General features: G+C 63.0%; 1 protein-coding gene across 1 annotated transcript; it reads right to left on the bottom strand.

Moving 5' to 3' along the window:
* Nucleotides 1-1,545: 1,545 nt before the first annotated feature.
* On the bottom strand, nt 1,546-16,547 carry RBM38 (RNA binding motif protein 38). The gene is made up of 4 exons (XM_049650579.1): nt 16,122-16,547; nt 15,187-15,310; nt 14,654-14,708; nt 1,546-2,191 (listed from the first exon to the last, which is right to left on the bottom strand). The coding sequence occupies exons 1-4, from the start codon at nt 16,356-16,358 to the stop codon at nt 1,888-1,890; spliced, it is 720 nt and encodes a 239-aa protein (XP_049506536.1). The 5' UTR covers nt 16,359-16,547; the 3' UTR covers nt 1,546-1,887.
* Nucleotides 16,548-24,403: the final 7,856 nt, after the last annotated feature.

A 24,403-nucleotide genomic window follows, 5' to 3' on the forward strand; every position in this document is an offset into this window, starting at 1 on the left:
GCTGGCCCACACACCTGCTGTTCTCTCCTCTCAGCAGTCCTCACTCAGGTTCGTCTAGAAGCACTTCCCTTCTCCTGGGGACAGGTCCCCCCATCCCACGGGGTTCCGGGGAGCCACCACTCAAACCACCACGCTGGCCCCTGACCCCATTCCCAGGACGCTGCACACAGCTCGTCACCTATGCGGAACCAGTCAGCCCTCCCCTGGGTTTTAAGCAGACTGCAGGGGAGCAGACACCCAGGGCAGGGGGGGGGGGCATCAGCTCCTTCCCTAGTTCGTGGAAAGGGGGGTGGTAACAGGACCCCGTGTGTCCGGTCACTCTGGATGCCCAGAGGCCAGTGCGGGCAGGTGCTCAGCAAACACTTGACTAAAATGCCCGGCTCCCAAGCTGTGACACCAAGTGATCACCGTGGCGGGGGGGGGGGGGGGGGGGGGGGGGGGGGCCGGGGGGCGCGGGCTCCCGGGAAAATTATCGAGCAAGTTTTTCTTTAAAGAAAACAAGTTTTATTTTTATAATCAGAATGTTCTAATAAAAATATTATTATAATATTAGCTACCTTTATTTTCTGGGCTTTGACTCTGTACCAGGCGCGCTGCAAAGTGCTTGCCCACGTCGGTCAGCCCCCTGAGGCCACCACTTCCCTGAGGTAGGTCCGAAGGAATACCCCCAGCGCCCCCCAACTTGGCGGCCCGCCCTCCCCAAACCCTCCCACGGGTCTCCTCCGCGAGGCTGCCCCTCGGCTCACTCCCCCCTCCTCTGAGTGGGGGCCACCGCACGGCCCATGGTGCTGTGTCCGGGAGCCCCCCCGCCTGGGGGCACCTCTCTCGCCCCACCCCCCACCCCGCCCCCAGACCGAGGCCCCCGCCAGGAGGCGGGACGTGTCTCTGCTCAATCCCAGGGCCCCAGCTGGTACACAGCAGGTGACGCCACGAGGGAGGGGGGCGGGCAAGGCCGGGTGGTCCTGCACTCGGAGCCCCGCCCACTCGCGGGCCGGGAAGGTCGGTGCGCTCCGGCCCCTCGGCCAGCATCACCTCGGGCCACACTCCCTCCTGCCCTTGGTGGCTGCCCATCGCCCAGAGAGACCTGCCTGGAGACGCCCACCCTCCGAGGGGCTCCCGGGGCCGGCAGATGCTTCGCCGCGCGGAAATACCGCCACCGTCGCCTTGGGCGGAGCCAAAAAGTGAGTCTCTCAAAGTCAAAAATAGGTTCTGGATTCTTGGTGGTGGGAGTTCCCGTTGAAAAAATACGCTTCTGAAATCATCTTAGTAGCAAAACAAGGACGATAAGAAAAACGTTGCAGCCCGACAGAAGGGGATGTCGGCCGGCTCCCCGTCGCCAGCGTGGGGTGGGCTGTGGTCTAGAAAGTGCGAGTCCGGGGGGCAGACGGGCCCCCCGCACCTTCCACCACGGCTCACCGCCCGCTTCGGCGGCCCTCTCGGGCTTCCCCGGAGTAAGGCATCTCCGAGCGGGCGAAGGGCAGCCGGTCCGCGGGGAGGGGTGGGGGAGGGGGAGGGGGAAGGGGGGAGGAGGAGGGGGGAGGGGGGGAGGTGGGGGGAGGGCCCCGGCCAGGTGCGGTGGGGACAGGGCCGTGGGCGCCTGGGGTGCGGGGAGGGGCAGGAGAAGGGGAAGGCGGAAGGCTGGCGGTGTGTGCGAGGTCTGGGTTGTGTCTTCGAAGAGCGCTCGGCCGTCCCTTTTCCCCGAAGTCCTCCCTCAAGACGCGGCGGGTCCTGGATTTCAAGAGAAGCGGTCTCCGGCCCATCCGGGGTCAGGCGGGGCTCCCGCGGGGTCTCCGGAGGTACGTGTGCGGGCGCGCACCCCGAAGCCCGGCCGGCCGCTTGCCCGGCGTGTGGCCGACGGGGCCGTGACGCCAGGGGCGGGAACGGCCCTCACTGCATCCTGTCGGGCTGCAGCTGCGGAGGCTGGTACTGCACGAACGTGGCGCCCGCGGGGGCCGCGGCCGAGAGGGCCTGGGGCACGGCGGCCGGGTAGCCGTAGCCCACGAAGCTGGCGGCCGTGGCGGGCGAGGCGGCGTAAGGGTACTGGTCAAAAGTGGCCGGCGGGTACTGGGCGTAGGCCGGGCTGGCTGGCGTGTATTCGATGTAGGGGGAGGACAGCGACGGGACCGGGGCGGCCGGGATCACCACGCTGGGCTGGACGATGGCTTGTGGATAGATGTAGTGGGGGGTCAGCCTGCGGGGCCAAACACAGAAGGTCTGGGTCAGGGGACCGGGCGGTGGAAAGCTGGCTCCGGAGTGGAGGGGCTGGGTGATGCTGCGTCCCCACTCCCGAGGACCGCTCGTCGGTCAGATGGGTATGGCAACAACGCATCTTCCTGGAACACACCAGCCGTGCTCCTACCACAGGGCCTTTGCACTGACTGTTTGCCTTGACTGTTCCCACTGCCCGTAACACACGTTCCCCGGCTCTCCAGAGCCCCCCTTCCCAGTGAGCCCTTCCCAGGCACCCCCCCCAGCCCAACCCAACGCTCTGCACTCCAGCCATCCCCCCACGAGGCCCCCCACAGGGCCAGTGATTTGGGGGGCCCAGGTTTAAAAAGGATTTAGAAGTTTCAGACGGTGACAGCAGAGCATCAAGTCTAGCGTGGGCCTTCTGAGCTCAGGTCCCCGTGTGACTGCCAGGTCACACCCCGGCCCTCCGCCTCCCTGTTCGTCTCCCCAGCAAGCCGCCACCACCGGGGGACACGCTGCGCTGTCCCGTCCTCCTCCCCAGCTCCGGAGCTTTGCCCTGGGCACCGACAGCCCAGAGCCCGGCCCACGGCAGCTCGGCGAGCCTCACCGAGTGAGGACTGCAGGAGTGAGGCACGAAGGACAGCAGTGAAGACAAAGAGGAGGAGAAGCCCTGGGAGCAAGGCCACCGACCACGCCCGGCACCCACGGAGCCGGGTCCGAAACCGAAACACCTTCACGCGGTGCCTGGTCGGACGCGCGCTCAGGCTGCCCTTCACGTCACCATCTTGTTTCACGACAGAGAATGGAGCCCAGGGGGTCAGTGGCTCGGCCAAGGCCCCACGGCGATAAAGTGAGGGGACCCTCCTGACCCACGCGTCTGTCCCATGCCGCAGGCTAATGTGCAAAGCCGTCACCGCACGCCCGGGATGAGTCCCACGTGTCACGGGTGGGGAGACGGGGGCACAGAAAGGCGGTATCGGCGTGGGCCCGCTCGGCCAACCAGGCGCCGGGCGGCCCCGGGCAAGTGGCTGGGCCTCTTGGGGCCTCGCGGCCTGTCTGCTCCACGTCAGGTACCCGGCAGCCCCATCGGGGCAGACGGCCCGGCCACGGGCATCAGTCTCTCCTCCGCCTCTTCTCGCACCAGCACGGGGCACGCGGGACCCAACTCCCTCCTGCACCTGTGGGGTGGGGCCCTGCTCCAAAGAGAAGCTGCTCGGAAAGAACAGGGCGCCCCGTTCTCCGACACTCAGCCGGGGCGGACACCGCGGCAGCACCCACAGGATCGGCGACAAGCCCGAGAACGCCAGAGGGTCACCTGCAGGGGCCGCAGCGGCATGCGATGTCCCTCCAGACGCACCACACGCGGTGGCAGTGAGACCAGGCGAATTGTACTCGACCCCACGCCACTGCCCTCCACGCTGCCGGGAGGAAACCGAGCAGCGGACCCAAGATGCTGTTTCTGCTGCGATATCACTGATGCTAAAGCAGCCAGATGCGTATTTCCACGCGGGCCAAGGTGGCTGAGGATGGGCGAGGCGGGCCGTAGGAAGCTGCCGTTTTTTACGGGTCCGAGAACAGACGTCCTACCGCACGACGCCCTGAGCGCACAGGCAGGGGCCGGGGGCCGGCGGAGGGCTCCGCGGGTCGTTACAGGGCAGATGGGTTCCCGTGCATAACCAGGAAGAAGGGGCGATATTCACGGGGGCCAAGCGCCCCCCACGGTGGGACAAACCAAGGGGGTCTCGCCACGCGGCGACGGGGACTGACACGGGCCACGGCGTGGATGAGCCCCGAGGACGTGCTGGGCAAAGGACGCCAGACCCAGAAGGCCACTCCCCCGACAGGAAACGACGGGCAAACCCGGAGGAAGCTGGGGCGAAGCGCCAGGGGCTCCGGCAGGGGGCGGGGCCGGGCCGGGCGTGAGCGCTCGCGGGGCTCCTCTCGGGCTGATGGACAAGTTCTGGGTCAGGCAGAGCGCGCGTCTGCACACGGCTGTGAACACACTTAAGGTCTGAAAACAGCTGTTCGGTTTCAGATGTTCAGATGTTCGGTGACCCATCCTTTGCGAGAGACAAATCCCGCTGCGGAGTGAGCCGCCCGCGAGGGCACGGCGCGCAGGGTTGCGACGATCTGGCAGCAAAGCGGGCGGGAGTCTGGGGCACACCTGCCGGTGCCTGCGGGGCCCCCAGCGCCGACCGCGCCACCCTCCCCGCCGCCCTCCCAGCGGCAGCGCCCCAGTGTTCCCGCAGCAACACACGCAGGCCGGCGGCGGCCGTGCCTCCCCACCCCCACCCTCTGCCGCGTGTGCCCGGGCAGCTTCCGCCGGGATCCCCGTGCTCTGGCTCCGGGCCACAGCGCCCATCGCCCTCCACCGCCCCCATTCCAGGAGCCTCCGCCGACCACCTCCTTCCTCCCCCCATGGAAACCAGAGCCTTGAACAGAGCCAGGCCTGGGTTCGAATCCTGCTCGGTCTCCTGAAAAGGGCAACAGCGATCTCCCGTCTGCCGGGGCCAGGATACGGCCCCCGCAGCTCAGATTCCAGCGGGGCGGACAGACACACAAACATACCAACCAATGACCCGGAGGCGGGACTGCGGGGAGTGATCAGGGTAGGCTTCTCGGAGGAGAGAGCAGCTGCCCTGAGCCCCGAGGGTAAGACAGAGCTGGCTGTGGGGGACCAGCCAAGGCAAAGACTGAGGCTGGAGCCAGCGTGTACGCGGGAGGAGCCGGGCAAGGGTGCCAGGCTGTTGCTTTGAGACCACATCCCTGGGGGCTGCTGTCCCACCTCAGCTGCTGTCCCGTCCCAGCCGTGCCCTGCAGCACCTCCGACGCTCAAGGCCATCCCTACCCGGGTCTGTACCTGCCAGTGAGCCCTCACCTCCCCTGCATCTCCTGTGAGCCATGGGGAGGGCTCTGCCCCCACCCCCAGGGCCTCGCCCGAGGCCTAGCTCTGGAACGAGCCGGGCACACAGCGTGTTGATGGAACAACAGCTCACGGGGAACAGGTTCTCCGCTGAGAAGGTCAAGGGGCTCCCGCAGTCAGGACGCTGCCCGGGAAAGGAGCAAAACGGGGGCACGATGAAGCGTGCCTTGGTGCAGCACCCACCGGGACGTCCCTGGCACCACGAGAGCCCCCACCCGGCTCCTGGAGCCTCGGGAACATCTCTCACTTTGAGGCTCTGGAAGCCTGCAGCCCAGAACTTCTCCAAACATGGGCAGGGACGCCCCTGCCTTAGACACCCCCGAAGCATTTGCCAAAAAGGCAGATCCCCTGCAGACAGAGGGGTCAGAAGGGGTGACAGGCCCCCAGGGATCCTGATACACACCCACACTCAGAGCCACTGCCTAGACCCGGGCCTCACCCTGTCCACACAGCAGAAGGATCCAGGGCCGCAAAAATGACAGGTTTCGGGCGCCTGGGTGGCTCAGTCGATTGAGCGTCTGACTCTTGACTTCGGCTCAGATCGTGATCTCACGGTTCGTGAGACTGAGACCCCGGGTCAGAGTGCGGAGCCTGCTTGGAATCCTCTCCCTCTCTCTGCCCCTCCCCGCTCTCGAGCGCGTGTCCTCTCTCTCAAAATAAACTTAATAAATACACACGTAAGTAGGTAAGACAGACAAACAGGGCTCTGGCCGTATTTCCCCAAGGTCCAGCCGGATGAGGCAGTGGTCACATCTATCAGGTTCTGCACTCTCCGCTGTCAGGACCAGATCTCTGTCCCAGCCTCCACGGGTGAGGGAGTAACTGTCTCAGGCTGGGGAGGAAGGGAGACACCCGGTCCCTGACACCCCAGGATACCGCCCACCTGCGTCCACTCACCTGCTTCCCTTGAGCGCTCTGCCCCGCCCCCACTCTATGCAAAAAGTCCGAGATCACCCACAACGCATTTTAAAGCCACAAGAGGTACTGTGTCACCCGCAGTGGCAGAGTCTTGCCTCCTTGTCCATACGCTGCCTGCTACCTGAGCCCACAAGGACTGGCTGCTGGCTGGAGCCTGTGACCGGGGGCCCCCGTTGGGGGCCAGCTTGGGTCTCAAGAGGCCATCCAGGTGGCAGGGCAGTCCCAGTCCAAGGCCCAGCATCCAAGCTGCTCAGTGGATCCACAGAGACTGGACCCCCAACAGGTGTGTGCACCCCAGACTGCGATCAAAAGGAAAAGAAGGAACGGGGGGGGGGGGGTCCTGCCACACAGTGGGGCCAAGAGTCAGAGGGAGCCACAAAGCCCTAGGAGGCAGGGCACGCGCCCCAGGCAGTTTCCCTCCAGCACGGCCGCCCCTCGGCTCTGCATGTGGATTTGCAGAGGCTGACCTCAGGGCCTACAGGGAGGACCAGAACCCCCCGCCAGAACGGCGACCTCAGCCAGGGCGACGCTGCCCCTCCGAGGGACACCGGGCCACGCCTGGGACATTTCTGGGTGCCACCCTGGTGGGTGGAGTCCAGGGAGGCCGCCAATCCCCCACAAGGCACGGGACGGCCCACCGTGGAGACTCCTCCAGAGTCACACCCCTCACGTGCGGACCCTGCCGCGGGGCAGACTACAAAGCGAAGGGCACGCGCGCTCGGCTCTTGACCGCCCTCGGGGCCCGATGTCCCGGCCCGGCGGGCGCCGGGAAGGAGGCCGGGTGGGGACGGAGGGGCAGAGCTGCAGGGGTGTGTGCACATGCGCCCACGGGGACCCCACTGAGCTGCCGGGGGAGAAAGCAAGCCCAGCCAAACCTGCCTGAGCGCAGCCCGGCGCCCCCCTCCCCAGGCCCGCACACACGGCAGGAACAGGAGGCCCTGGCCAGGGGGCAACGGGGGCAGGGCCCGCGTGCCCCGCGCGTTCCTTGCCACCCCACCCCCTCCCCAGAAAGGCTGGGGCGCCACCAGCCTCCGCGTGCTCGACCTTCAGACCTCTGAAAAGGCCACAGGCCGCACAACACTCTGCGGGCGAAGGCTGGTCTGTCACCAGGGCAGGAGCCCCCGGGAGGACGGTCCTGCCCACTCTCCCTCTGCTGCGGCCCAGGCCCCCCCCCGCTCCCCCCCTCCCAGTCCCCCAACTGTGTCTGTTCTCCACACCCCGCCCACCTCCCCCGGTCAGTCAAGCCTCCATCTACCACACCCCGTCGAAGCAGGTCCTCTGTGCCTGCTTCTGCCCCCATCCGGTGACCAGAGGGTCATCTTAAAAACATCCAAGACGGGGCTCCTTGGCTAAGTGTCTGACTCTTGATCCTGGCTCAGGTCGTGATCTCCTGGTTTCAGAGGTCGAGCCCTGTGTCAGGCTCTGCGCTCTCTCGCTCTCTCTCTCCTTCCCAAAATACGTAAACTTAAAAAAAAACAAAACAAAACAAAACCAAGAGACCAGCCCACCCCCAGGATCAGAACCCTCCAGCGGCCTCCACCCTCCCCAGAACCACACCGCTCCCCCTATGGCTTCCCACACAGCCAAGCCTCAACTCCCCCTGCAACTCCTCTCTACCCACTGTCCCTACTCTCACCACCCTGCTCCCCGGACGCAACGGGCACCTCCAGCAACGGGCCCTTACAGCGGCTATTCCCTCTGCGTGCAGGCTTCTTCCCCAACCTCCAGCCTCACCTCCTCAGAGGCCTTCCCCGACCAACCCCCAGGTCAACGCCACCACATCCCACCCACCCCCGGCTTTATTTCCTTCTTACGACCTGAGACCCGTCATTTACTTTCCGTTCTGTTTTCTCGATGAAAATGTAAGCCTCCCGAGGGCGGGCACTTGGTGCCGACCGCCGGGTCCCGAGCACCTGGCACACCATCTGTCGAGTGCGGAGGGCCTCGGGCAGGCCGCGGGATCGCCGGCACCCGGAGAGCAAAGGAGCCTCCCTTGGGCATGCTGCCTGGGTCCTGGGATAGAAGCTGCAGCCCTTTAGAAGGCAAAGGAAGCAGCCCAGCTGGAAACAGCTATTGCCGGACGGGGCCCTGCTCGCAAGTGGGGGGGGGCGGAACCTGGCGGCTCGGTTCAAGGCTGGCTCTGGTCCTCGCCAGGTGCCGGGCTGTGTCAGCGCTGCCTCTGTCGGGTGAGTGAGGTCACCCTCACCGCTAGGGCTGCGTGAGGATTTAACGCTCTGCGCGCCCGAGAGAGCGTGGCAGCACCAATGACCTCCTCGGGCCTGAGGGACGACAAGGGAGAGCCCCCAAGCCGGCCGGGACGCACAGAAGGTCCTCCCTCTCACGGCCACCTGGCCCCAGCCCCAGGGAGAGCAGACCAGGAACCCTGGAGGGAAAACCGGACCAGCCAGCAGGACAGCTGGGCCCACGGTCAGAACCTAAAGGTCAGGTGGCCCGATGCTCACCAGGCTTGCTCCGACCAGGCGTGACCATGACCTGCAGGACCGGGGGCTCGTGGCTTCCTGACGGCACATGGGGGAGCCGCGAAGTCTGCCGGGACCCAAGGCACGGCCAAGGGCACCCCAGCGGACTTGGCCCAGCGGAGGTTCAGGGGCAAGAGCCCTGAGTCTGGACCCTGGCCATGCCTGTCCAAGTCCCTCAGCCCTCTCTGGCCTCAGTTTCCCCATCTGTAAACTAACGGTGCCAGCCACAGAGCCCAACAGGGCCTCTGCTGCGTTCCCAGAGGCCCCTTCAGGAGACAGAGGTCTCGGGAGCCTGAGTGGCCCAGTTGGAGAGGCGGCTGACTGCTGCACACACTCAAAGCAAAACTCCGCTAAAAGGAATCACTACAGCCTCGGGGGACTCATTTTCTGAAAGCAAAGCCACCCCCAAAAGTAAGAACAAAAAAGGCAAATGAGCCCGTTTCACTTTTTCTGCTCCCTGGAGGTTTTCGCCAGCCGTGCTGGGGACCCAGGCAGCCACCGGGGGCGCAACTGCAGGCTTCTGGAAGGAAGGGGCGCGGAGTGGGACGCCAGCGCAGGCAGAAAAGCAGGTCCGGGGCTGGGAATCCCCGGAGGGGGGACGTGAATGCTCCCTGGGGCCGCCAGACAGCAGGCAGGAGTGGGGCGGCGGCACAAAGCAGGTAAGACGTGCCTCGGTGGGACGCTGCCAGGCCTCCCCCGAACTTGTCCAAACCTCGACCCACACCTGCGCCCTCTCCTCCAGGCCTATCCGGCCTTCCACGTGCTCAGCCCAAACCTCTGGAATCTTCTCAGGCTCCTCCGTCACACATTCTTTAAAATGTATCGTATTCGGGATCCCACAGCTGCTCACCCTGGCCCGAGCCAGCGGCCACCCCAGCTGCGTGGGGACCACGGCCTCCACCGCACGGGCCACACAGCAGCCAAGGGGATGCTGCAAAGACACCAGTGACCCGGCCCTCAGCCACGCAGGGCCCACCTCAGTCCCGCGTCACTCGGAATACGATCTAAATGCGCCCCTGGGCCCCCCAACCCCCCCACTTCCTCCCCCGGCTCACGCTGGCGTCCCCGGCCCGGCGGCCCCTCCCCCCACAGCGCCTACCGCCACCGGGCCTGCCCATGCTGCCGCCAGGCTGCAGGCCACTCTGCAGCTACGATCCGGGACGGCGTGCGCGGCCTGCCACAGAGCTGGCAAACATCTGCTGAACAAACGGGCCGAACGAATGCCCAGCTTCCTGCTTCCACCCACGTGGGAAGGGTCGGGAGCACGAATGCTCTGCTGAGCCCTCGTCGCGTTCACATGGGAGGTGGGGAAACTGAGGCTCAAGGAGGAGAAGTCACGACGACAAGGGATCACACACACACACAGGCCACGGAAAAGCGCCTCCGGGCTCTCGGCCCAGTGCTCTGGCCACGGCAACGCGAGGGGGCCGGCTGGGCCACCCGGGAGCCCTCCCGCCCCGTTCCCCCTGCTCCTCCCGCCCCAGGGCACACCCTTGGGGGTGGTTCAGACACCCGCAGGCCCGTCTGTGGCCAGGCCTCTGTCCCTCGGCTCCGGGCTTCTGGACGAGGCTCTCCGGCCCTCAGGCTGCCAGGGCAGCGGGCCGGAGCGAGGAGCTCATCCTTGAGAGGAACCCAAGAGCCACCCCGGAGGCTGGTTTCTGTTACGGCAGACGGGGACAAACAACAGGTGTGCACGGGCGGCCCACCGGGAGGGCCACACGCCGGCCCACGCCTCGCTCCAGTGCCAAACAGGAAGCTACGGTGTGGGGAGCAGGGCCACCCCAGGCACCCTGAAAGTAAAAACAAGCCACGTGACGCCACAGCGGGGAGCAGGCACCAGCTTCCTCCCAGCCCCCACGGCCTCCCGCTCTGACCTCACTTCCTGCTGTGCCCCCCCCAAAGGTGCTGATCCCACGCCCGCCCCCCCCCCAGCCCCCGAAGCCAAGCTCTGCGACTCACCACCCCTGCCCCGCCCAGCCTTTAATCTACTTCGTATCAGGAAACAGCGGGAGAATCCCGAGGAGTTGCAAAAACAGCACAGGGAGGTCCTGGGTGCCCTCCTGCCGCGTCCCCCAGTGGGTGACGTCTTACACAACCCAGCGTGCGACCAAAACCAGGCACCTGATGCTGGCACGGTGCTATTAACCAGGCTGGAGGTCCTGGTCAGGTTTCGGCGTTTTTTGGGGGTGTGTCCCAGTGTGTCGTCTGATGGCCTTCCCACGGCTGCGGTCCCCATGGAAACCGCCCCCCCCACCCCCACCCCCGACCCTGGTGACCCAGGTACTGGGCTCGGGCCCCTCGGCGTGCACACACCTGGGGCCTGGTGATGGCGGGGACAGCGGGGGCCTGCCCAGAGAGCGTAGGCGTCCCTGGACCCACAAGGCACGTACCGCCCCAAGAGGGTCCCATAGTGGGTGTCAGTCCTGGGGTGTCTGGCTCGGATTTGTTCAAGAGCTGGCCAGAGAGAGGTATTGGGGCCTCGTGGAAGGAAGGAGAGTACTGGAGCCACCAAATCGGGCCCCCGGCCCCACACTGCGTGAGCTCAGACAAGTTTCTCCTCACCCGGTGCCTGCACGGGCAGCTCGGGCAACAGGCCTTGTCGGAGGGCTGCTAGGAGCTGGGTCCCTGACAAATACAAGTCTCTCTGTGGGCCGGGCCCCCGACCCACCGGCTCTGCACAAAGGCACCCACTCAGTGCTCAAGTCAGCCCCGCATCCTGGTCTCCATCCTGGTCATCTCCGGGGAGATGTGCCCAGGCAGACCCTGGGATCCTGGCTCCAACACAGGATGAAGGATGACCCTGCTGTGTGGGACCTGGGGCCCGGTCTCACCCTGGCCACAGAACAGGACTTGCGGTGAATGGATGTGAAGGCCCCAGCAAGGCCCCCTTAAGAAAAGGGACGGGGGCTGTGCCCAGAGAAGCAGCTGGCCCTTCAAAAATAACCCAAGGAGAGGTTCCAAGTACAGCCAGGCCCAGGACAAACCTCAGACCCTGGCAGGTCTTAGGTCTAGCCCTGGACATATACCCTCTGACACCAGGAGGTCCCTTCCAGACAAGGCTCAAAGATCTGCCCGGACATGTGCCCTCTCCAGACCACTTGGAACTTTCCTGCCTGCAGGCTGCTGACTGTCCCACCCGGGGGGGTCGGCCAAGAGATGCTCAACTGGATGGTCTATGGCCTTGGTCATGTCCTCTCATGGTTAAGTCACTGGTCACCTGCCAAGGAAGGATTCTCCAAACCTCAGGCCTTGGCCCCACACATAGTTACATGACAGGAATGCACAGCCCAAGTTAGGTCCTGAAAGACCCCATCCCCCTTAAAAAAAAAAACAAAAAATCGAGAGCCAGGGAATCCAAGCAAAAAGTGTAACTTGTTAAGAAATTCTTTGGCGAATCTCCCACGCCGATGCTTATGGCCCCACAGGCGAGGATTCCGCAGTGGCCTTGCCCAAAGGTGGGGCCGTGCAACCTTTAGACCTGTGCAAGGCATAGGATCGGAGCCAGGAAGTCCAGGGGAAGTTCGGCCAGGCAGGAGAGGGGTTAACTGGTTGAAAAGGCCGAGCTGCCCAGCCCTGGCTCCCACCGTGCCCTCGGCCGGCGCAGGCCCAGCCTCACTGCCAGCCCGCAGCACACAACACTGACTGCTGAGTCAGGCCAGCCGCGCTCCCGCCCGATTGTTCTCGTTTGCAGAGACAAAAGACAAAAGGGACGCTGACGGCCCAACTCTCCCAACCGAGGGGCACTGGGGGAAGGCAGCTGACCCGGGGCCAGCCCGGCCCTGCCTCGCTGGGAGAGCACCCCCAGGGGCCCCTCCCGCCACCCCGGACCTCAGCGAGGCCTGGTGGGAGGCGGCGGGACCCTGAGAAGCTTTGGGCCACCGGCCGCTGGCAACGAAGACCTGGACGCTCCCTCTGACCCCTTGTCCCCGCCTGGGTCTCTGCCCCCTGGCAACCAACAAGAAGAGCCCGAGGCCTCTTCGTCGTCACAGGTATTAGATGCCAGCCAGAGATTTAGTTACAAGACACGGTCACCTGAAGTCGGGAACGCACGGCGGTAAGATCTGCGCCGACCCCCAACCACCCTCACGTGGGTGGCACTCAAGGGACCGTGAGGGGAAAGGCTGGGGCACCCTTCCTACCCGCCCACCCCAGAGAGCGGCGGCTGAGTGTGGGCTTGGAGCCAGTGGCCCGGTTTAAGTCACATCACTTAGGTCACCCGACGGACTGTTAACCGCTCTTCGCCTCAGTTTCTTCATCTAGGAAGCGAAGGTAACATCAGCCCCAACCTCAGAAGGCCGCTGCGAGGACAGGAGAGGATGGGGGGCAGGGGCACAGAGCACCCGGTCCCGCGTGCCGGCACCGTATGTGAAGAGGTCACTATTTCCGTCAGGGAAGTCACAGACGAGGAAACCGAACGCTCGGGAAGAAGACGCCACCTGCCCTCTGCCAAGCGGACCCGGCTGGAATGTGGCAGAACCAGGGTTTGAACCCAGGTCTGCAGGCTCAGGGGCCAAGTCCTGACAGTGACCGGAGTCCTGGAGGCAGCTGCGGCGGATCCGAAAAGAGCTCAAACGTGCTCGGGGTAGGAGCTGCTACATGGTAAGCAGGACAGAGCCGCTGATGCCCGCCCCCCTCCACCCCCGGTTCTGTGCAGCTGGCCCCTGCTCCAGGCCCTGCCCCTGGCCGCCTGGGACACACCTGGGGAACAGCGCCAAGGCTACGGAAGATGAGGAACGCCCTCCTCACGTGACCTGGACCCCAAGCAGGAAGAACTTCGGATGACGGCAGATGTCCCCAAATACCTCCCCAGACGGCTCCAGACATTTACGAAGCAGATGCCAGGGCGAGGAGGAAACCCAGAAGCACCAGCTCCCGGCCGCCCCCGGGCTCCCTCCCAGGAGAACAGACTGAGAGCTGGGCTCCCACGCATGCCAATCCACGCCAAGGCCACCAAGCAGACACAGACGCCGCGTGTCCGGGCGAACACCCCCAGATCGTGGGCACGCAACAACTCCTCAGCCATCTGTGTGACCTGCCCGGTCCACCCGAGCCCAGCTCCCAGCCCTGCCAGGGAAGCCAGGTGGTTCCTCGAACTGTGCCTCTTTCTAGGGCAGACACATGCACGTGAGACACACGCACACACGCACACACGCACACACGCAGCTTGAAGCACAAAATCCAGAGCCTGGGATTTGGTTCTGACAGCTTGAGAGGCACCAACGTTCTAAAAGGGGCTGTCTGTGTTCTCACCGCCCTCGCCACCCCCAGGAGCACACCCCACCCCCGTCGACACGCTGCCGGCACTGGGACGCACAGCCAGCATCGATCACGGGGCTGGGAAGTCACACTGCATGGCAGGCTCCTTTGTGCCCCTGAAGTGTGTGTGTCCTTCCACAAGCAGCTGCCGGGACTTATTAGAACTTTAAAAAAAAAAAAAAAAAAAAAGCCAGGCAAGGGTGGGATGCGCTGAACCACAGCACGTCGGACAAAAGGCCCACAGGCCGGGCCCACTGGGGCTGGACAGCTGGCCCCGGTCCCGTCTCACCTGCTGCAGCTTTCCTAAATACCAGACCCCGGATGGCAGTGGCCTGCTGGCACCATCTGTCAGGCACCAGAGCGGGTCACCCGGCACCCTGAGAAGAACGCAGCCGCCGGGCCCACAGAGCACGGGCAGCACTTCCGGAGCGTTCCCTGCCCTCCCTCCCCACAGGCCCCTCCCGAGGTCTCCGCTCACAGAGCTCAGAGAGGCTGCTACCATCCCCATTCCACAGAGGGAGCTGGGGAAACTGAGGGACAGACGGCTGTGTAGGCTGCCAGAGGTCACGCAACTGGTCACAGGGAAGCCAAGACTTGAAACCAGGCTCCGGCAGCCTCCGTGGTCTCTGGCAGGACCGGAGGAACGCTCTCGGCCTTCTCTCCGTCCTCCCGGCTGGCCCTGCCTCCCCGCCCTCCGAAGGCAATCAGGTTTATGGAAGATCGGAGACGGCGACGGTTCGCAAACACGGAAAGGTAGATGCAAAGGGCATCCCGTGGGGCTGGCGGTCCTCGGATGAAAGACTCCCTCGGGCCAAGGGGCGCCCGGGGCCTGCTTGGCCAGGTCTGCTCACTCCCCCGGCCTCCCCAGCCAACAGTGTCCACTCACCCGTAAGTCCGTTGGATCAAAGTGGGGTGCAGCTGCTGTACTCCAATGGCAAAGCCTGAAACGAGAGGCCACGCAGGGGCTCAGCCTCACCCAAGGGAGCAGAAGCACACAGCCGTGCCCTCCCCCATCGGAAGGGATAGATAACTAGCTTCCTCTACACTCCCAGGCCACCTTCCCACAAATCCCGAAGCTCCCTGCCTAAGAAAGCCAACGGAGAAGGGTAACAGCGGCCTCTGGGTGTCTGTCCCCCTGATCGCCAGCCCCAGGGAACAACTTCCTCCTTCCCTGGCGGACGGCTGACAACTGGCTGATGCGTCCTCCTCGCCCTGTCCCGCTGGCACATGCACCTGGACGGCGGGGTCCAGCTCCCGGGCTAGGGGATGACTGCCCAGGGACAGCTCTGCAAGCACATGATAGCTGACGGCCACTCCTGGGGCAGGGCTGGGGAAGGGGGGGGCCGTTTCCACCCCACAGATACCAACACTGAATATAGCAATCAAGACGAGCCAGGAAAGGAAAACGCAGGCTCTCACCCGTCTGGAGGCTCCTCGGCTTGGCACCCAGATACGCCAGGTTCACGTTGGCCTTGCGGCCATCGATGTTGGGGTTCGGGTCTTTGCAAGCTCTCTCTGCCGCCGCCCGGTCGGCCATGGTCACCTAGAGGAACACAGATGCATCAGGGGTTTCCCTTACCGGTGGGAGGAGCAGAGCCCTCTGCTCTGGCAAGAGGCACTCATTTCCCCCTCCCTGGGGGGCCAGTTATTCAGAACCTCTGACCCAGTCCCCACCCCCCACCCCCACCATGGGGCCCTCCTGCAAAGGTGCCCCTGGATTCCAGTTCCTCCATCCAAGTTCATGTGCTGGGAAACCTAGTTTTACCGACAGAAATGATCCCCAGGGGAGACAAGGAACTTCCCCCTTTCCTCCCCAAGGAAGGCAGGGGCCCCGAGCTTGTCCTGCCTGCCTGTGGGGGTGCGAATTTCCTCGTGGGAGGGGTTGGGGGACACCGGTTAGAAGGAAAGTAGGAGACGTGCCTTCAAACCGTTTTTTTTTTTTCTTTTTTTACTTAAGCCGTTTGTTCTGGGCGTTTAAAGGAACTCTTGTAAAATCCTGGAGAGGAGGGGGTGCTAAAGGCCTCCAAAGCGCCCTGAGGTGAAGCCCCTTCTGCTCGCTTGTTGCTCCAGGAAGTCCTGGGAGTAAGCCGACTGTCCCCAGAATCTCGCCACAAACTCCGAAGCGCTAATTGAACACAGCGGCTCTCCCTTTTAACCAAGGAGTGGGGTGGGGGCAGGGAGCCGCGGCCGAGTAGCGGCGGCGGCGGGACGGGCTGGAGCGTGAACCTCCGCCCCCGAGCCCAGGAGGGGGCAGCAGGTGCCGGGGCAGCTGGGCGTGCGCCCGCCGGTGGACTCGGCGCCCCCGGCGCGGTAAGTGCGGGGCGGGGTGCGCGCCCGGCCGCGGGGCCACTTACGAAGCCGTAGCCGCGAGACTTGCCCGTCTGGCGGTCGGTGATGACCACGGCCTCCTCGATGTCCCCGAAGCCCTCGAAATACTTCCTGAGCGAGGCGTCGGTGGTGTGGTAGGGCAGGCCGCCCACGAAGATCTTGGTGAACGTGGTGTCCTTCTGCGAGCCGTGCATGGCGCTGGAGGCGGCCGGGGGCCGCGGGAAGCCCGCGCTCGGGGCGCACGGCGCGGGCTGCAGCAGCATGGGGGGGGGCGCCCCGCCGCCTACGGACCCGGGCCGCGCGGCGCCGCGCTCATGGGCGGCGGCGGAGAGCGAGCAGGACAGCAGCGGCACCGGTCCAGCCGCCGGGCCCGTCCGCTGGCGGGCCGCTCCCACCGAGTGCGCCTCGCCGCGCTGCGCTGCGCTGCGCTCCGCTCCTGCCGGCGCTGCGGGCACTCTGCGCCCCGGCGCCCGCCCCCGGGCTTTGTAAGCGGCTCCGCCCCTAGTCCGCCGCAGCCACGCCCCAGCCGCAGCCCCGCCCCGCCCCGGGCGCGCGGGGCCTGCCGGGAAGCGTAGTCCCGGCCGCGCCCCGCGGCGCCGGGCGGGCGGGGAAGACTTGGGGCGGGGCGCGCACGCGAGCCTGAGTGAGCAGGGTCGTGTCCCCGCCGGCCCTGCCGGCCCGGGGGGAGGGGGGGGTGGTCCTCTGCGTGCCCGCAGGGGTCTAGTGAGTTAGAGTCAGCGACGATCAGCATGTTTATTGAGCCAGGGTGAGTTGGGATACAGCAACATGTATTAAAAGCTGAAATGATTCTTGTTTTACATGCACATATGATTCACTCGAATATTTTTCAGGACGTTTCATGCGACACTCCAGGATGGGGGCTGCAGGGACGCACAGAACTTACGCCCTAGCTCCGTGGAGCCTCTATGAATAAGACAAGTCAGCGCTAAAAATACAGTGGACAACCCGGAGGGACATAAGCCAGGGATCTGCAATCCGGGAGGGTCCAGAGTGGTCCCAGAGACCCCCCTGGAGGAGATGACTGGGCAGAGGAAGTTGTTCTGGCCTCTTCCAGCTGATAGCAGGGATTCCTCCCTGTAGGTGGGCGACCCTGGGGGAAATGCAAGCTGAGGGCAGTCCTGTCTCTCTGTCCTTGTCCCCAGCCATGGAAACAGGCCATCCCGGAGCCTCTGTGTGCTCCACACCAGGCAGGACGGGCTACAAGAACTTGTTCAGAGTTGTTAGGAATTTCAACGAACAGGAGAGCAGTAAACCAAGCGTGGGGCCTTTCTGAGCTTGGGGCCCTGGAAGCTGGCCCTGGCACCAACATCCCCCACTGGTGGGTCACACCTTGGTGCAGAGGCCGACTCTGGGCACCTCAGATCCTCTGCTGTCCCAGCACAGCTGTGGTGACAGCTCCAAGTGAGGTCACTCCTGGCCCTGACCCTATGGCCTCCTCTGGGACAGTGGGATACAGGTGGGGCCTGGGGGGCTGGGAGTGGCACCTGGTGGGCTGGGGGGCGGGGCGAGTCGTGTTCCCTAATTTCACCGGGCGCCTAGGGTGCTTGACTCCAGGCCCAGACAGACTGTCTCAAGTCCCTGGACCCTGACCTCGCCTTCTTCCCTCAAGCCTCTCTGCTCCAGGCCCCTTAAGCTGGGAGGGGAGCCCTCAATTTTCAGCAGGTCTCCCCGAAACACACACTTCTCCGTCCCAACTAATTCCTCCCTTGTCCTTTCGCACACGTTCCTGCAGCACCTGAGACACACTCCTGCCTCCTTTGGGGCCTTTGCCTCATCACTTGCCCTTTATCTTGCCCGTGTGTGTGTGTGTGTGTGTGTGTGTGTGTGTGTTTTAACGTTTTATTTTCTGAGAGACAGAGCATAAGCAGGGGTGGGGCAGAGAAAGAGGGAGACACAGACTCAAAAGCAGGCTCCAGGCTCCGAGCTGTCAGCACAGAGACCAGCGCGGGGCTGGAACCCACACTTGAGATCATGACCTGAGCCGAAATGGGACCCTCACCCGACTAACTCACGCAAGCACCCCTATCCTGTTTTTTTTTAATTCGTTCAATGTACTCCTGTTTCCCGAACCCCTGCCCACCTGCTCATTTACAGCCTCTTTCTCCTGCTAGGTGGGCGGGACCCTGGATGTTTTGCTCCAGCTGTAAGGCCTGGCAAGCAGAGGGCCCTCGGGAAATGTTTGTTGACTGAATGCACGACGGAATGGAGGTGAGGAGAATTCTCCACCAGACAAGGGGCACTTTTAAGAGAGCCCTTTGGAAACTTTGATTCAAGGGTGGCCTAGATTTTTTCCTGGAGGCCAGGGAAGGCGGCCACTGCCCGGCCACGTGGTCTCGGGCAAGCTGAGTCCCTTCCCCGGGTCTCAGTTTCCCCTTCCGTGACGGACAAGGCCTCTCTGAGGCCGCCCTGGCAGTGGCCACGAGGGGCTCCGGCGGGGTGGGCGGTGCCTTTCCCAGCGGCGCAAGCCGCCCGGGCGTCCCGCCTACAAGTCCCAGAGCCGCCCGCGCGCGGCCCCGCCCTCCCGCGCGCGGCCCCCCCCCCCCCCCCGCGCTCGCGGAGCCCCGCCGGACAAAACCGGGAGGACGCAGGACTGGAGCGCAGTTGCACGCGGGGCGGCTGGCGTCTGTCTAGCACGTGCTGGCTCTGCGGGGGCCTGGGGTCCCGAGCCAGGGCGGGGACACAGGCTCCGAAAAGGGGAAAGCGCGGGGCTCCGGCGGGGCGTTTGTGCACCCCGGGCCAGGCGGGCTGGCTGCGTGCACCTCGCGCTCCTGCCCGGCCCCGGAAGGGACCGGGGGGCCGGGGGCCATGTGTGTCTTACCGGGCGCTTGCCCGGGTGGGGTTTCGTTCACTCGTTCATCCTGTGCCCCCTTATGCTTCCGCATCCCCGACCTCTCTGCCCATGGGGTGGCCGCACTTTCCCACTGCAAATAGGAGCCCAACCTAACGACCCACCACCGCCCTAAGAGCTTACATTTCAGGCGGAGTAGAGAGAGGGCGAATGAATGAATGGTGAATATTAGGTTTTATATTCAGGTAAATTTTTCTGGTTAGGCTGTGAGAAGGGAGCAAAGAGCAGGCGAGAGATGGCCAAGAGATAACCGTTCTTTAGAGTCAGGGAAGGCCTGTGGGAATTGGTAAAAGCCAGAGCCACTGGAGGACAGGGAACAGAGAGAACAGAATGAAAAGGCTCAGAGCGACTAACGTTTATCCAATATGTATTTTTTTGTTTAGTTTTTATTTATTTTTGAGACAGCAAGAGAGAGAGAGAGACAGAGGGTGAGCAGGGGAGGGGCCGAGAGAGAGGGAGACACAGAATCCAAAGCAGGCTCCAGGCTCCAAGCTGTCAGCACAGGACAGGACAAGGGGCTTGAACTCACGAATGGTGAGATCATGACCTGAGCTGAAATCGGCCGCTTAACCAACTGAGCCACCAAGGCGCCCCCCCCCCCCCATATGTTTTCTAAAAAATTTTTAATGTTTATTTTTGAGACAGAGAGCACAGTGGGGGAGGGGCAAAGAGAGAAGGGACAGAGGATCCAAAGTGGGCTCTGTGCTGACAACCCGATGCAGGGCTTGAACTCATGAACTATGAGATTCCGATCTGAGCCAAAGTCAGACTCAACCAACTGAGCCACCCAGGTGCCCCATACCTAATGAGTACTGGGCACTTTTATGTGGTTGATCCTCACACACCACGAATGATAAAGGTCATTTGTCCTGGCATACCTGTTTGGGGTCAGGTCCTTGGCTAGGTGACTTCCTATTAGATGATTTAACCTTGGGGTGCCTGGGTGGCTCAGTCAGTGAAACGTCTGACTTCGGCTCAGGTCACAATCTCATGGTTCGTGGGTTCAAGCCCCATGTCGGGCTCTGCACTGACAGCTCAGAGCCTAGGGCCTGCTTTGGATTCTGTCTCTCTCTCTCTCTCTCTCTCTCTCTCTCTCTGCCCCTCCCTTGCTCTCACTCTCTCTCTCTCTCTCTCTCTCTCAAAAATAAATTTTAAAAAATGTAGATGATTTAACCTCAAAACAGCCTTTGTCATATGTAGGTACACCCAGTTTCAAGGCAGTGGGCACTGAGGCTCAGAGTGGCTTCCCCAGGGCCACCAAGTGAACGATGGCCAATCCATGATGCCCTTTTATTCCCCCCACAGCATTTAAGGAAGATTTGTCCCCCCACTTTGAGGGCTGGGCAGGTGAGACCTCAGAGAGGTTAAGGGAAGTGATTATGTGAAAGTCTTAGGGGGAAGGCCCAGACTTTCAGGTCTGGAAACACTGGCCCTTGTCTGAGACCGTGCCTGGGTGTGTGCGCTTGTCACGGGTTGAATTGTGTCTCCCCCAAAATATGTCCAAGTCCTAACCCCTCTTGCCCACGAGTGTGACCTGATTTGGAGGGAAGGTTTTCGCAATCTAATCGATGTAAGAGACAGTCACATCGGATTCGTATGGGGCCTAATACCGTGACTACTGTCCTTACAGGAAGCCCATGTGAAGGCGCAGGGAGAAGGCCGTGTGACAACAGTGGCGGAGAATGAAGAGATATACGCACAGGCTAAGGAGCGCCATGATCCCTGGAAGCACCAGAAGTGACGAGAAAGGCACGTGTGGAACCGATTCTCCCTTCTTCGTGAACTCGGAGGGAGTACAAGTCCTGCCGCCACCTTGAGTCTGGACCTCTGGCTCCAGAACCACGAGAGAATAACCTTCTATTGTCCTCAGCCACCCAGCGTGTGCTCCTTTGCTGCGGCAGCCCTGGGAGACTAACGCGATTGGAGAGAGGAGGAGGACAGAGCCCTGAGCAGGTGGAATCACACAGTTTGTCACGCTCGGGTCTCAGAACCGTCTTCAGAGCCACGCGGGGGTCCTGGGACTCCTGGGTGTCATTCCAGGCCCCAGGCCTGAGAAGCCGCCCTGTGCCTCCCTGGGCTTCAGCTGCTCAGCCGGGAAAGGTGGGGATCCAAGAAAGGATTCTTCTGCTTAAAACACCACCGGTTTATGTCCATTCCCGTCCTCACTGCCCAACCCCTACTGGGAACAGAACCGGCAGCCGCCTTCCCTGCGCCCCTCCCAGGTGTCGCCGGAGCCTGGGCTCTTTTCCACAGCGACAGCCAGGCTAGGACCTCACCATCCCCACCTGCGTCTCGGAGGCACCATCTGGATGCAGCCCGAGGATCGACTCAGATCTATCTTTAGTTTTCTGTCCATCCCGGAACGCGGTCAGCCCGGCATTTGGATCAGTGGCCGCTGAGCTGGATGCTCCCAGAGCCTGGGACTCAGGCTGCATCCAGGCCTCTCTTCTAGAATCCCTCAGAAGCCCGTGTCCCTGCCCCACGCCGTCCTACACCTGCATTTGCCTCTCTGTGGACTGGCGGTCTCCCCACTAGAGGTCACCTCCAAGAGGCTGCTGGCTGCTTTGTTCACTGCCACGTGCCCAGGGCCCGGCACATGGAAAGCACATGATAAATGTGTGCTGAGGGGGGCGCCTGGCTGGCTCAGTCAGTTGAGCGTCTGACTCCTGATTTCAGATCAGGTCATGATCTCAGGGTTCATGAGTTCGAGCCCTGCGTCAAGCTCCACCCTGAGCGCCCGGAGCCTGCTCATTCATTCTCTCTCTCTCTCTCTCTCTCAAAATAAGTTTATTTACTTAAAAAAAAAAATCCTTTAATAAATGTATGCCGACTGAGTGTGCAAACACACGAATGAGTGAGCAAACACACGAATGAATGAACAGAAGACTGGGATTGGAGGTGTTGGCGGGGGGGAACCCCGAAGCCTGTCTATTCTAATGGAGACCCAAGCAACTCAGGCTTTCTGCGGATCCAAGCCAAGGTTGCCCCTCGTCTCAATGCCAGGCTGCAAGGTAGAAGCGTGCGGGCCACCTGCACCCACCCCACCCCCAACCAGAGGCCTGAGGAACCCTGAAAGAAAACATCAACACAGCAAATCGAAAAGGAAGCGCGGGCGACTTGAGGCCCGCAGACTTTGACGCGTTAGCGGAGCCCCATCTACCTGCCGTTTTCAGGTTTGCAACGCTCCTTTCTGCTTCTCCTCGTCAGGTGGTAAAAAGCCACCCCGTGTTCTTCGCAAAGGCAGTGGCAGGGCTGTGAGGAGAGAGCAGAGGGCAGGCCAGGAGGAGCCGGCCCTATGTTCGTGAGCCGTGCCCATCGCACGCATCGCAAGCCTGCCGGCAGTCACCTCCCCGGGCCTCAGTTTCCTCGGCTATGAAATGGACGTGATGGTAGCAGCTTCCTCGTGGGGCTCCTGCGGGGCCGGGACACACAGAAAGTGCTGAGGTCAAACTCATACCGAGTAGGCGCTCAGTAAACGCAAACTCCTGCAGTTTTCGGTTTTTTACCAGCACCCCTCAGTTTCCAGCCGACACAGCAGCAGTCTGGGCCAGGTGGGGAGGTGGGGACCTTGTCAGCCCTCCCACACGTGCTCCTTCGGCGACTCCAGTTGCCTGTGGGACAGAGTCCCAAATCCCTTTGTTCGAGATGCCCTCCCGCCCCACCCCCCCAGTACAGAAAGGCCCCCCTCCCCGCTTCCCCCAGCCGTGTCCCCTCTCAGGGGCCCTCCCTTCTGTGTGGGCCTGGGCCTCCCCCCTCCCCCTGCAGTCTGCCAGGACCTGAGGCCTCTCCTCCGATAGATGGTTCCAAACAACAAAATGGCTAGAAATGTCACGGAAAACAAGCACATTCAAAAAACGCTATTAACGTGTTTACAAATGAGCAGTGATACACGAACGTGTGTGCCCTTCCGTTGATGCGCAAAGTACCAAGAACGAGCGGTGGCTTGGACGATGCCAATGTTGTGGACGACGACAAAATGGCAAAATGGCCGGGACACCCGTGCTGTGCGTGTGGCTCAGAGCCGCTCAGGTTCGGGGTCACGGCGGCTGCTGAGGCTGCACGGCCTGTGGCCTGTGTCCACGGCTCGTCCGCGTCGGTCGGACTCTGCCGAGGAAGACTTCTTCCCTCGCCAAGTTCACGGGCCCTGAATTCTGTCCACGGGCCGGGTGGGTGTGGGGGCCCCAGGGAAGAGCTGCTCTGCGTCAGTTCCTTCGGTCGTGGGAACGAGTTCCGCACACTTCGTGGCTTCGGGTGACACAGATTTATTCTCCATTCTGCTTACTCTGGAGGTCGGAGCCCAAGAGGGGTCTCATGGGCCAGAGTCGAGGTGTCGGCAGGTCTGGCTCCTTCCGGAGGCTCTAGGGGATACATCCGTCTCCTTGCCCCTTTTCGGCTTCTGGAGGCTGCCGCCTTCCTTGGCCGGTGACCCCTTCCCTCATCTTCCAAGCCGGCTGCCGGGTGGGCTCTCCCTCTGCCCCCGTCTTCCAGCTGCTGAGTGGAAGATGGTCCCCCCCATCACCGGCATAATCGCCCCATCTCAAGGCCCAGAGCCCTGGTCACAGCGGCAAAGCCCCTTTTGCCACGCGCGGTAGCTCGGAAAGCAGCGGCCGTCTGTGGGGCTAATGAGGGTGTTTCATCAGTAGACAACCTGGGGCACTGCCTCCGTCCACCTTGGAAAAGTGGCCACTGCTGATCTGGAAACGTGGATTATAAGCAGGGCAATTCCCCCGCTGGAGGCTGCACGCTTTTTACTTTTTGGCACTCTGCAGGCGAGCAGGTGTGTGTGCCGGGAATTTGCAGGAAGTCGCGTCCTGTAAATGGAAGCCTCTTTCCCCACCCCCCCACCCCCCACCCTGTGCGGCTAATCCCGGAGCTGCGAGAAACCCGTGAGAGCCAGTGCTCGGGAGAGGGCTGAGCCTCTCTGCAGTGGGAGTGAGGTGCCTGCCCGGGGGCCGGGTTTTCCCGGTGAGCACTGGTCCCGGGACCCTGCCCCAGCAGGTGCAGCCCGGCAGGTGCATCAGAGGCTGGCTCTAGGAGCTGGGGGGTGGGGGGTGGCGGTGAAGGTACGGCACGGACGTGGAGTCTATTCCGGGGCGGTGGTGGGGGCAGGGGGCGCCGTGTCACACAGCTGGAAGGCAAACGGCTCCCTGGGAACACTGTCCTAGTCAGCTCGGGCTGCTGTGACTAAGGACCACAGACTGGGGGGCATGGATGACAGACATTTATTTCCTCACAGTTCTGGAGGCCAGAAGTCCAAGATGGAGGTGCTGGGGGGCTGGCAGGGTGATTTTTCGGGGGAGGCCCCTGTCCTTGGCTTGCAGATGACTGTCTCCTCCCTGTGTCCTCACATAGTCTCTCCCGGTGTCTGTGTCCTAATTTCTTCTTAGAAGGACAGCAGCCATATTGGATTAGGGTCCACCCCGGTGACCTTATTTATTT

The sequence above is a fragment of the Panthera uncia genome (assembly GCF_023721935.1).
Source record: "Panthera uncia isolate 11264 chromosome A3 unlocalized genomic scaffold, Puncia_PCG_1.0 HiC_scaffold_11, whole genome shotgun sequence".
Lineage (NCBI taxonomy): Eukaryota > Metazoa > Chordata > Mammalia > Carnivora > Felidae > Panthera > Panthera uncia.